The sequence below is a fragment of the Chiloscyllium plagiosum genome, chromosome 39 (genome assembly GCF_004010195.1).
Source record: "Chiloscyllium plagiosum isolate BGI_BamShark_2017 chromosome 39, ASM401019v2, whole genome shotgun sequence".
In the NCBI taxonomy this organism is placed as follows: Eukaryota; Metazoa; Chordata; class Chondrichthyes; order Orectolobiformes; family Hemiscylliidae; genus Chiloscyllium; species Chiloscyllium plagiosum.
In genome coordinates this window covers 2,518,196-2,531,707 of record NC_057748.1, presented here as the reverse complement: position 1 = coordinate 2,531,707, position 13,512 = coordinate 2,518,196, and the positions used below count along the sequence as shown (strand labels likewise).

Sequence of the window (13,512 nt, the reverse complement as noted above, 5' to 3'; positions counted from 1 at the left end):
AGTCAAACACAGACCAATGGTCTCAATATCACACTGTGCAGGACGTTTACCAAGTCATCCATTAAGAGTGCTTGAAATGTTTGATCATTAAAACAATTCTTAGATCAATGGTATCAGTCAACAAACAATAGAGGTTTCACCTGCACTTCAATAAGGCCTATTCTTTTATCAAAGAAGTCTTTTCTGCTTTGCAACCTGTATTGTCATTAGTTTTGTTTTAATTGATCTTAAAAGAAACACATCTTTTTCATGCATTTGCAATTTGTTTAATAAAAAACAATTCGTGACAGAAAGGTCATGAAGGTGCTCAAGGCTTTAATATATAAACATTAATCGCCTCCTGTTCAATCATCAAGAGGTTTCTTCTGCATTTCTCAGTATGAAGGGATACCATTCTTTGGGAACACCTGGCCACAACAGGAAGTATGGAAAGGAACCAAAGAAAGGAATACCAATGCTCAAGGCCAAGGACCAATTTCGGAAACACCTGCCAAATGTGTGGTCAGAGATGCGGCTCTAGGATCGGGCTCATCAGCCACCCAAGGACCCACAGAATCCATGACTAGTGACACAGAATTTCCTAGATGGACAATCATACTTATTAGTGAGTGACTGATGCTGACGATCTTATGTAGTTCTATATTTATTTCAGACTTTTGGTACAAAGAGCTTTGCTTTAATCTAGCAATATGAACTGCTTTTATTATTAGGACAAGCAACTTCCGCACTGTCGCTATTAAACAATATTTATTTTGCCATCACTCTACCGATGATGATATCGGGCAAGCACAACACATTATGGAGGCTTCAAATTGCCAGCTCAATACTGTATAACTTAACTGTCCTATTAAGAACAAACTTAAGGGAATCCTAAAATATTTCTCCAGCTCTCTGTCTTGTCCTAAATTGCTTCCCTTTTCTTATGCTTTATTTAGGAAACCAACCACAGCACTACATGACAATGCTCCCCACAAGTTTGCCTTCATGCGACAATAGGGAGAGGTTTATTAGCAGTGAAGAGACCTCCTACTCTTGTCCATTTATTGAAAATACATTTGTTTACACATCAAACGGGATGTTAACTATTATATTTTGCCCAAATCCTGACAAAGAACTGCAAACCCAGCAGGAATTAAGTACCTTTGTGATATGCTTCTCATAAATAATCATTTTATAGAATTCCTGTACCTGTGGAGTGAGATTATGAAGAACAAGCCAGGAGCTGACCCGAACAGATCCACCCGAACTGCCATCACCCCAGTTTGAACCTAAAGAGAAAAGGGAGAAAATTAAGCGTGTTTTCAAAAAGCTGTTTTCTTTCAGAAAAAAAAACTAGTCACTCAATGATCCTATCAAGTGATTGATGGGAGCTCAATTTCTTTGACACAGAATTCCAAAACCCAGATTGAAAGGCATTAACAAGATTAAAGAGTGCCAAAGGACATTGACGTAAATCAGGATTGCGATTAGTTAATGCTAAATATAAGAAAAAACATAACCATAACATTTTCTCATCCTCAGCATTCCGCAAAGTGCTCTTCAGCCTTTAAAATGCAGTTTCAAAGTGGTTCCCAGCTAATTAATTACTTCCAAAGTGCAGTTTTGTTACATGTGGAAATGAAACAGCCAATTCAAATGCAGCAATATACCACAGATATCAACGAGCAAAGCAGTAAATCTGTTCTGGAAGTGTTGACGGAGGAATCTTCTGCTTTTTTACCAACATCACCTTTTAAGTCCACCTGAGGGTTTTACGTGTGATCCAAATAACAGCACCTCTGGTCATGCACCACTCCCTCAAATACTGCATTAAAGGTTCAACATAGATGTACTCATCATTCTGACCACAAGGCACATACGGACTGGGGCCAAGGTAGTGGTGTTATAGGAGTGTTTTTTTTTGGGAATATAATCAGTTTACTGATCCAAAGTCTAACATTTCCTCTTAATGGCTATATAATCGCTAACGTCATATATATAATGATGTTAGTGGGTGTGGGTGTGGGTGTGGGTGGGTGGGGAAAAAAAAAAAAGAGGTGGTAGACGACAGAATGAGATGAAATACATACAGTAGCAGGGTACATACTCAGGGCATATCGCGAGTCCTGCACACCCCACCCTCTGCTGAAACGGGGTGCACCACTACCCCAAAGAGATGACGGGGGCTTCTGATTGGTCAATCCAGGTGGTGGCCGGGTTGGTGGGTTAGTGTTTTTAGATGACATCTGATTCTTCCACATCCTGGGATGTCCGATTGGATCTGGAGACCACGTTGACTTGAAGTCGTTGAACTTGGCTGCAGGAATATGGATCAAACCCAGTCAAAACAAGAACAAGAAATGGTGAGACTGGGTTATGATGGAATCTCTGAACACATGAAATACTACACAATACTGAAAATATTTTCACTGAAGGTTCAGGTACAAGAAAGGAAGTCCTGATTTTGGCCTTTTCAAACAAAGTGATTTAGAAACTTGTTTAGAAAGCTGATGATATATTTACTAAAGATTTGCCATGATGGTGAGTGAAAATCAAGTCTTTGGAAAAAAGAACACTGGCATGGAGTATGACAAAAATTCATAAAACCTAAGTCCAAAGGGATCTGGGAGTGCTAGTACAGGATTTTCTAACGGTTGACTTGCAGGTGGAGTCCGTGGTTAAGAAAGCAAGTGTAATGTTGTCATTTAGCTCAAGTGTTGGAACGTAAAAGCCGTGTGCGCTACTGAGGCTTTATAAAGCTTTGGTTAGACCCCATTTAGAATACTGTGCCCAGTTTTGGGCCCCGCACGTCAGGAAGGACATACTGGCACTGAAGTATGTCCAGCAGAGATTCACACGGATTATTCCTGGAATGGTAGACCTAACATACGATGAACGGCTGAGTATCCTGGGATTGTATTTGTTAAAGTTTAGAAGGTTATCGGGAGATCTAATAAAAACTTACAAGATGATGTATGGCTTAGAAAGGGTGGATGCTGGGAAATTGTTAAGCACAGCCTTAGAATTAGAGGGGGTCAATTTAGAACATAAATGAGGAGACATGCCTTCAGCCAGAGTGTGGTGGACCTGTGGAATTCATTGCCACAGAGCACACAGTGGAGGCAGGGACATTAGATGCCTTCAAGGCAGAGATTGATAAATTCTTAATCTCGCAAGGAATTAAGGGATACGGGGAAGAGTGCGGGTAAGTGGCGCTGAAATGCCCAGTAAAGATTGAATGGTGGAGTGGACTCGATGGACCGAATGGCCTTACTTCCACTCCTATTTCTTATGGTCTAATTTTAGGTCAGACCAGGTAGAAGGGCAAGGAAGAAGTGAACTAACCAAACATTGTACAAACATTCAAAACAGGAGAAGTAAACCATTCCACCCCCTCGAGCCTGTTCCATCATTCAATAAGGTTATGGGCAATTGGTTTGTGTTTTGAATTTAGATAAGTCTTTGCTAACATTTGATGCTCTTGCCTAAGTGGCATCTAAATCTGTCTTAAGAAATGTTCAAAGACACTGCTTCTACTTCCTTCCAAGACACAGTTAAACTAAGAAATTGCTACGCAATGCTGAAGAAAGACAAAGTAGTTGAATGAAACAGGAACAAATGGGAAGGGAGAAGATAGGCCCTGATTTTCTGATCAGTAGACAGCTGTTTCTGCAACATAAATGGGAGTTGAGTATCAGGATTAAGCAGAATCCTGACGAAACAGACTGAGGGAATTACTGGCAAATTTAAGACTCCAATGGATAATTCTCCTCTGCTTTGGCTCCCCTAGGAGTATCATTGAAATTCAAGAATTCAGTGGGGTTCTGCTGTGGACATTTTTTTTTAAAATATCATAGGAGAATTGCCACTCATCTTTGTGTAGCTGAACCAAGGAGATACTATTTACTTAGTTGATCTTATTCAGATTGCTCAAATCTGTGTCAGAAACTAGATTAAGAACTTTACTGATCATGTTTTTCATGTTTTGATATTTCAAAAGTGTTGGATAAATGCACATTTAATTACCTTTTAGGAAAAGCCATCTGCAGCAAGCTTCACATTATACAAGATGGATAAAGGTAAGTAACTTGGTCTTGTTCTCATAACTGTTATTGGAGGTACACAGTGCCCTCTGAATATAAAGTTCAGGCAGTGAATGATTTAACGCACGCCCCTACCTGAAGTGCTCTGTACGGTGCTGTAGGAGCTGTTTGAGGCACTATAGGACCAGGCACCGGGTGAAGGCAGCGAGGTGTTCAGGGAGGAACTGGACCCTGTGACAGACAAGACAGAGATCAACCTTAACTCACAGCTTAATTCTGCCATGGCAATACAAAAAGACAGGCTTCTAACAACCAGGGCTTTGCTTCAATGGTCAACAGTTTCAAGCAGAGACAGTATAGAAATTTCACATACTACTTTCACACAAATTACAATCATTATGCAGAATTAATGGCTGCTCTTTGATACGTGTCATACCGTACCCAAGAAAGATGACCAGCAACATCATTCTTTCATCAGACTATTTCTTATTTTTCTATTCCACCAGATGGGACTTAAAACCACCAACGAGATACTTTGTCATAGAGTCAACCACTAAATTTAGATACTTCCAAGCTCATATACACTTAAATCCAATAAATTGCCAAATAAAATCTCTCCCCAATGCGACATCATATGCAAGGAGGGAGAAATCAGAATCAGCTAATGATAGTACTGGTTTTATAAAGTGCAAGAAATTATTAAAACGTCCGACATTATAAGGCTGAGGGGTGAACTTGTAGAAGTTTATAAAACCATGAATGGGTGAATTGCCAAGTTTATTCTGGGCGGGGGCAAAACTAGAGGGCATAAGTTTAAACCTTTTCCTTCTCACCTTTAAACAGGGACCTGAGGGATAACTTTTTCTTTTACACAGAGATTGATGCATGTATGGAATGAACATCTAAAAGGCACCTGTTCAGCACGGACAAGTTGGACCGCAGGGTCTGTTTCCGTGTTATAATTGTGGTTTTGTTCGCCGAGCTGGAAAGTTGATTTGCAAATGTTTGGTCCTGTCTGGGTGACATTTCAGTGCTTTGGAGCCTCCAGTGAAACGCTGCTGTACTGTCTCTTCTGGAATTTATTTGGTTCTGTTCCTGCTGCTTCTGGTTGCTGTTGTGCGTAGTAGTGGTTGGTATATCGGGTCTGGGTCCATGGATGGAGACAGTGGATGATTACCATGCTTTTAGAAATTCTCCAGCTGTCCTGAGTTTAGCTTGTCCTATGGTCATTGTGCTGTCCCCTTTGAATTTGTGGTCCCTGTCATGTGTGTGTGGGACTACTCAGGATAGCTGGTTTTAGCAGAAGAGAGTACAGCAGCGCTTCACAGGAGACTCCAAAGCGCCAAAGATGTCACCTAGATAGGGGACAAAACATCTGCAAATCAACTTCTCAGCTCAGCTAATACCCACAACTACAACAACCAGCACCAAAGTTATAAATCGTTATGCAAACCATGGTCTGTTTCTATGCTGTACGACTCTATGACATTAAAGCTGTAGTTTATTGCCAGTACCAAACATATGTTAGAGTCCTCACAAGCACAGGTGCCAGCTTGAACAATTATAAGGCACTTCATTGCCTCTTTCAACTAAAGCTCAGTGTTATCCTCTCTGTGCTATCACTAAGGATGCAAAGTTGTACCATGCAAGATGGAAAGTGCCCTTGCCAATCTCTGTGGAAAATTGAAAAAATACTGCAGTCTTGGTAAAAAGGGACAACTGAGTCAATTATTCCTACACTAGAGATCCTAAAATATATCCCAAAACAGGAATTATTGAATGAAGAGAGACAATGCAAGGATTACCAGATCCCAAAGCAGTTTTCCAGCCATTAATATAAAGCAAAACTAAAAATTCAAAACTGACTTATCTTCTGTCAGCCACATACCTGTGCTCCTGTCCCTGAGAAGTTGGTGTTCTGAGTCCGGGGATGGGGGTGCTGCAGAGCTGTTTATCATGCTCGCTGGCGTCGCGTACGGATCTGATTCAGGGTCAATGTTTTGAAAACCCTTCCATGGCTCCCCAGGACGGAATTCTGAAACCGAAACAAGTTGACATCACTATACTTCTCACAATGAGTTAGATGCAGCACGTGAGGAACCAATCAAGACTGACCATCTACTTAACACCACCTTCCTATATGAAAAATATCCAAGGGATCTAGGGATAAATGCCTAGAAGTCTACCAATCTCGGTCTCTTGATAACTCAATGAAGGGCTTCCCATGTGGGGCAAAGAATTTTAAAGACTCACTGCTCTTAGTGAAGAAATTCCTCATTTCAGTCTTAATGGTATTTCTCTTATTCCAAACCTTGTTTTGAAATGCCCCAGTCAGGAGAAATATCCTTTCTGTATCTACCCTCGAGTCCTGTAAGAACTGCATATGTTTCAATGAAGTCACTGCTTATTCTTCTAAACTCTGAAGAACACAGGCTAATCGCTCAATCTTTACTCACAGGACAAGCCTGCCATCTAGGAATTAATCCAGTGAAACTTCATTGCAATTCATTTGTGGCATACATATCCTTCCTTCGGTAAGACTAGAGCAGAACACAATACTCTGGGTGCAGTCTCATCAAGGCTGCAAAGTTCCAGTCAGACGACTTTGCTCCTGTACTCAAATCCTGTTCCAATACCATTTGCCTTTCGAATTGCTTACTATATCTGCAAGTTCACTTTCAGTGAGTTATCAACAGGATGTCCTTTAGACATCATTTCCCACACACTCAACATTTACGAAATGATCAGCATTTGCGAAAAACTTCCACATTTTTCTATATTACTTTCTATCTGCCATGTTGATGCCCACCCAACCTATTTAAATTCCCTGCAAGTTTATTTGTACCCTCTTCACAATTCATCCTCAAGTTTGTGTCATCAATGAATGTGGACATATTACATTTAATCCCACAGCCAGATCATAGATATTAGATTGTAAACAGCTGGGGCCTGTACAAAGACTCAAATTACTCCAAGTCATAGCCTGCCAACCAGAGAATGATCTCTTCATTCTGATTTGGTTTCTATCTCTTATTCAATTTTCAATTCATGCCAGTATATTCTCCCTCATGCCAAATGCTCTAATTTTGTTTACTAACTTCTTGTATGGGAGCTTACTGGAACCATTTTGCAAATCCAAACACCCGACATCCATTGGCTCCCCCTTATTCATTCTGTTAGGTGCATCCTCAAAAACAAAACTCAGACTTGTCAAAATGATTTTCTCTTCATAAATCCAAGTTGATTAGGGTTTGTGTAAAGATTTGTAGCTCGAATGCTAAATGCCGTAATTGTGGTTATGTTCACCGAGCTGGGAGGTTGATGAGCAGACATTTTGTCCTGGCTCGATGACACCTTTAGTGCTTTGGAGCCTCCTGTGAAGCACTGCTGTACTGTGTCTAGATAAAGACACACATTAACCTCCCAGCTCAGTGAACACACCCACAAACTATGGCATGTTGGTTACACCCAAACCTATTTTTTTAAAAAAAAGGTTGAATTATCACTTCCTTTATAACAGAATCCAACCTTGCCTTACTACTACTGTAGACAATAGATTTGTGGTTCCTAACTTTATTTCTCTCTCCTTTCTCATATACTGATATCTTCTAACGTGTTTGAACTGTTGCAGAAATTTGCAAGGTGACCACCAATGGAATCCACTGTCTCTACAGCCAATTCTTTCAATAGTCTGAGATTGAAATCATCAGGCCCAGATGATTTAACAACTTTCAGGCTTGTTAATTTCTCTATTATCTTTCAAAATAAAAATAATGGTAATTTATTTCAGTTCTTTGTTCTTGTTAATAATTTTGATTTCTAATATTTCTGGGAGGATTTTTCTATCTTCTTCCGTAGAGACTGTTTAGTTCTGCCACTCCTTTCTCTGCCTGGAACGGTTTATATTTTCCTTTCCTAATCCTTTCCTCTTCATGTTCTTAAAAATATCTGTTGAAGCTTTTATATGTTTCTCAATAGTTTATTTTCATATTTTAACTTCCCTTTATTTGTTTTGGATTTCCTGTGCATATTTCTATAATACTCCCAATCCTCAGGCTATTACGTTTTGGCAACTATATTAGCTCATGGGGATGACAGGCTCACTGACTGGACAGCATTTCATTGCCCATCCCCAATTGCTCTGGTGAAGGTGGTGGTGTGCTGTCTTCTTGAACTTTGCATTCTGCTTGGCATCCACAATGCTCTGAGAGGGGGACTGCCAGGATTTTGACTCAGACACTGAAGGAACGGTGATCTTGTTCCAGATCAGGATGTTGAATGGTTTAGAGGGGTTCTTGTGGGCAGGGTGGTGTTCCCAAATACCTGTTGCCTCTCTAGGTTGTAGGAATGGTGGGTTTGGAAAATACTGTCTAAAGAGCCTTGCTGAATTTCTGCAGTGCACCTATAAATGGTAGGTTTTGCCACAACTGAGAGTTGGTAGTGGAGGCAGCAAATGTTTGTCGATGCGATGTCAATCAAGCAGACACTGTTCTAAATGGTATCAGCTTCCTGAATGTTATTGGAGCTGCACCTCATCCAGTTAAGTAGGAAACATTCCATCACACTCCAAACTTTGCCTTGAGGTGGATGATAGAATTTGCGATGAGATTACCAAAATGCCCTTTCCCCGCTGCACAATACTGGAGTTAAAATAACCCATTCTCTAACTGGTTTCTCAATTTATTTATATATTTCATGTATTTATCCTCTAGATATTAGTGTTAATTAGGTTCATCACGTCCACATGCTGATTGATACCCTTGTTACGTGCACCTCAAATTTCCTGACTTATACCATGCCCAACATTACTATTTTGTTTTGGTGTCCCATAAACAACTATCAAAGTTTGCTTCCCTATAGGGGAACCAATATGACTCTACATCCTGATCTTTCAATTAAAGATCTTCCAAAACCAAACATATTGACCATATCCTTCAGTAACAGCACTATCCCAAGTCTATTCCCCCAACCTTCTTCAACGTCATATACTCTAAAATATTCAACTTCCAGCTTTAGTCACTCTGTAGCCACAACTCTAAGGCCAATCAGATCACACCATGTCTATTTATAACGTAAAAAAGGGAAATCCCATTTAACCAACATCTGAGTGTTTATTTTTGAGGATATAATGAGCATAGGAGATAAGCTGAAGCTGCTCGATATATTTAGATTTTCAGAAAGCGTTTGATGTAGTTCAACACATTAGTAAACAAAATTACAGAACATGGGATTCTTTCGCAGGAGAAGGAATACAATGGTATGGATTGAGAACTGGTACCAGACAGAAAACAGATTAGGAATAAATGAGTCACTTACAGGTTGGCGAGCTGTGATTAGTAGGGCACTGCAAGGATCAGTGTTTAAATCACAGCTATTCACAATCCGTATCGATGATTTGGATGATGTGATTAAATGCAACATTACCAAGTTGGGAGATAACAAAACTAGCTGGAGTTGAGGGGAAGATGCAAATGCTCATATGGGGAATTTGGAGAGACTAAATGAATGGGCAAATTTTGATGGATGGGATTCAATGTGGAGAAACGTGAGGTTAACTGCTTTGGTAGGTGGACCAAAATACTGGGACATGTTGATGTGTCTTGGGAATCCATCTTTGAAACTCACCAACAGTTAATAGAGCACCAGTGAGACCACACTTAGCGTTCCATGTGCACTCCTGGGCTCATCTACGGAGAGGGATATTTGCCATACAGGGAGTGCAACAAATTCCTGGGATGGACCGATTGTCTGTCTTATAAAGGGAAAATTAAATAGGCTGGACCTAGGTTCTAGGGTTTAGAAGAATGAGGGGTGATCACAATCAAACATTCAAAATTCTTAAAGGCATCACAGGTTGGATGCAGGAAGGATATTTGCCCTTGTTGGGTGATCTAAAACCAGGAGATACACCTTGGCAAAATTTAGAATAAAGGAAAAAAAAATTTAGGGCTCAGATGAGAAGGAACTCCTTCACTCAGTGGCAAGTCCTTGGAATCCTCTATCCCAGGGGGTCGTGGAGTGTCAGTGGTTCAGCATATTCAATACAGATTGATAGATTTCCACATATTAAAAACATCAAGCAATACAAGGGTAGTGTAGTCAAACAGTACTGAAATAGAAGAGCAGACATGATCACAGTGAATGGTGGAGTGGACACAAAAGCTGAGGGTCTACTCCTGCTCCTACTGCTTATGTATTTCCATTTGTGATATTAATCTTTATTGCAAATGCTGCATGCATTCAGATAAAGCACCTTTATTTTTACCTTAACATTTTTCAATATTAACTCTTTCCCATATTGACATTTGTAGCCATGACTTTCCATTTTTGTTTGCACTTTCCTTCCTGTCTTTCCTATCTGAATTTCCTGTCAGGTTCTTATCTTCCTGCAAAACCAGTATAAACCATTTCCAAAAGCACTTAGCAAATCTCCCCATGAAGGTATTAGCCTCAGTTCTGCCACAGCTTAATTCAAATCTTCCTAGTACAGGTCATACCTACCCAAAACCATTCCCAATGCCTCAGAAGTCCAAAACCTTCCCTTTTGCACCAGCCATATATTCATTTACTCTACCATCCTATTTCTGTACTCACCAGCCATGTGGCACTGGGATTAATCCTGAGATTAAAGCCTTTGAAGTCCTTTTTAAATCTCTTTTCTAGTTCTCTAAAATTTGCTTTCAGGATCTCACCTCTCTATTGACTTGTGGATCCTCATAACAACTATTACTCAGGCTAATACTCTGGTTCTGATAGAGCACTGCATTGATTGAGATGCCTGATTTCTCATACATCTGTCATATTTTAGCTTCAGGAGCTGTTCCCCTAGAATTGATTTCTTTTGAGAGCGCTGAGGAACCCAGACACGGCAAGCACTGAATTCAGTTCATGTTGTTTAGAAACACCATTCTTCAACTAAAACCAAACTTTTTTTTTTCAAATCAGTACATAAAGTAGTTCTGACCTGGAGGCCAACTGGAGCTGCTGGAACCATTTGAGAGCTTCGGGGTGGACCAGTTATCACTTGCAGGACCCGAATGACTGGCCAAAGAGTCACCAGCTATCATTTCATAATAGGGCAAACTATCTCGAGACTTTGGTGGTGCCATGCTGCTCGAAATAGCACCTGAAAAAAAAAAGGTACAAGAGCAATACACAGATTATTTAGCTGGGTGATCAGAGCTCAAGTGAACCTCTAGTGTAAGCATATATCTGAAATGGTCAAGGGAAGACATGACAAAGCTGAACAAATCCCTACAATACAATGAGAAGTATTATAATTTGATATGGTACAAGTTAGACATTTAACAATTGTGTCTGACACTGCTCAAATTCACAAGTCTAAAACAGAATCCGCCAGACATCTTCCTATTTGGGATGAAGCATTTTCTCCTGCTCCCAGAAGTCCCCAAAACGCAAATAAGATCAGTTCACCTTGTCTCAACTGATTCCGAGGCACATTCTAATCAAATATCCTGATACCCATCAAAAACACACACAACCATTGCAACTTGGAAACCTGAAGTTAACTAGTTCCTAAATGTTGTTGACAAATACTGAGGGTTAGAGCATTTGAAAGAGAAGATAATGTAAATAACACTGACCAAGTATCAATTTGAGGATTAAAAGGCAAAATAAAAGAAACAAAAGGAAAATTAAAATGTAACTGTCACTAAAAGCAGAGTCTTCATTTGAAACAGATTGAAGAAAGGAAGAATGTGGAAGATGGCACCTGTTTTCAGTGCATTAAAGCCCCATGCTGGTTTTGGATAGTTACCGTTTTTGAGGGGGTTGTGATCGGGTGGCGGAGTGGCTGGTGAAAGACCCTCCATAGTTGTCCATTGCTTAAGCCGAGATTGCTGGGACTGAGGTTCCTTCATTCCTACAATACTGTTGACGTCTAATTGGTTTACGTTCATATTTGAACCCAGACCTGCAAGTCAAAAGACATTTTGGTACTGTTCACCCAAAATCCGTGGGCTACACAAATGGTTTGTGTTCAGAATAAATTTGAAAAAACCAAGACAATCTGATAAGACTCACCCATTGGGTAACCCGGCTGAAGCTGTCCTTTGGTCTGGAAGTCTGGAAGGCCAGAGGGAAGAGAATTAGGCACAACGTTATCCAGGTGCTGCTTGGGTATGCCAGGGTGCGACGGTGAGTGTTTCATCCCAGGGGTGTTATGTCGGTGTTGTTGCTGTTGCTGCTGCTGCTGCTGCAGAGCACTTACAATACGGGCAAGCTGAGAAAAGAAGACCACACAAGTGAGTGTTGCAGGTAATTTCAGCATTTCAATCTGAGTAACCTGGCGTGTTCCCCACACTCCATTCTTGAATGTCAGATGTTTTAATAACTGAATGGAAGACAGAGTTGGGAAAAGGTTTCAAGATGGCACCTATAGTGGCATACCACAGGGATCAGTGCTGGGGTCACAATTATTTACAATATGTAATGAATTGGACAAAGAAAGTCCATGTACTGTTAGCCAAGTTTGTGGTCAACACAAAAATAGGTGGGAAGACAAGTGGTGAAGATGACACAAAGAACGCAAAGGGATAAGGGACAAGTGAGCAGTCAAAAACTGGGTAGCTGGAATACAATAAGGAATTGTGAGGTTTTGCACCTTGGCAGGAAGAACTTTGAGTTGAATACAATTTAATTAAAGAAAGACTGCAGAAAACTATGGATGTGGGAGTTCTCATCCATGAATCACAAAAAGCTATCATCCAAATTCAACAGGTGTTCAAAGTTTGGGTGAAGATTTGTAGCTCAGGTGCTCGTTGTTGTGGTTCTGTTCGCCAGCTGGAAATTTTTGTTGCAAACGTTTCGTCCCCTGTCTAGGTGACATCCTCAGTGCTTGGGAGCCTCCTGTGAAGCGCTTCTGTGGTGTTTCCTCTGGCATTTATAGTGTGCCTGTCCCTGCCGCTTCCGGTTGTCAGTTTCAACTGTCCGCTGTAGTGGCCGGTATATTGGGTCCAGGTCGATGTGTTTGTTGATGGAGTTTGTGGATGAGTGCCATGCTTCTAGGAATTCCCTGGCTGTTCTTTGTTTGGCTTGCCCTATAATGGTAGTGTTGTCACAGTCGAATTCATGTTGCTTGTCGTCTGCATGTGTGACTACTAAGGATAGCTGGTCGTGGCATTTCGTGGCTAGTTGATGTTCATGGATGCGGATCGTTAGCTGTCTCCCTGTTTGTCCTATATAATGTTTTGTGCAGTCCTTGCATGGGATTTTGTACACTACATTAGTTTTGCTCATGCTGGGTATCGGGTCCTTCATTCTGGTGAGTTGTTGTCTAAGGATGGCTGTTGGTTTGTGTGCTGTTATAAGTCCTAGTGGTCGCAGTAGTCTGGCTGTCAGTTCTGAAATGCTCCTGATGTATGGTAGTGTGGCTAGTCCTTTGGGTTGCGGCATATCCTCATTCTGTTGTCTTTCTCTTAGGCATCTGTTGATGAAATTGCGCGGGCACCCGTTTTTGGCGAATACCTTG

General features: G+C 40.7%; 1 protein-coding gene across 9 annotated transcripts in view; it reads right to left on the bottom strand.

Moving 5' to 3' along the window:
- The window catches only part of tnrc6ba (trinucleotide repeat containing adaptor 6Ba), a 214,964-nt gene that overhangs the window by 13,214 nt on the left and 188,238 nt on the right, over positions 1-13,512 (bottom strand). For all 9 annotated transcript variants that reach the window (XM_043679483.1, XM_043679480.1, XM_043679489.1 and 6 more), the window contains 7 exons: positions 12,066-12,264; positions 11,800-11,955; positions 10,987-11,148; positions 5,911-6,057; positions 4,158-4,253; positions 2,087-2,296; positions 1,189-1,268 (listed from right to left, as the gene is read on the bottom strand). In XM_043679483.1, coding sequence (XP_043535418.1) covers positions 1,189-1,268; positions 2,087-2,296; positions 4,158-4,253; positions 5,911-6,057; positions 10,987-11,148; positions 11,800-11,955; positions 12,066-12,264 — 1,050 coding nt within the window. The remainder of the gene's footprint in view (positions 1-1,188; positions 1,269-2,086; positions 2,297-4,157; positions 4,254-5,910; positions 6,058-10,986; positions 11,149-11,799; positions 11,956-12,065; positions 12,265-13,512) is intronic.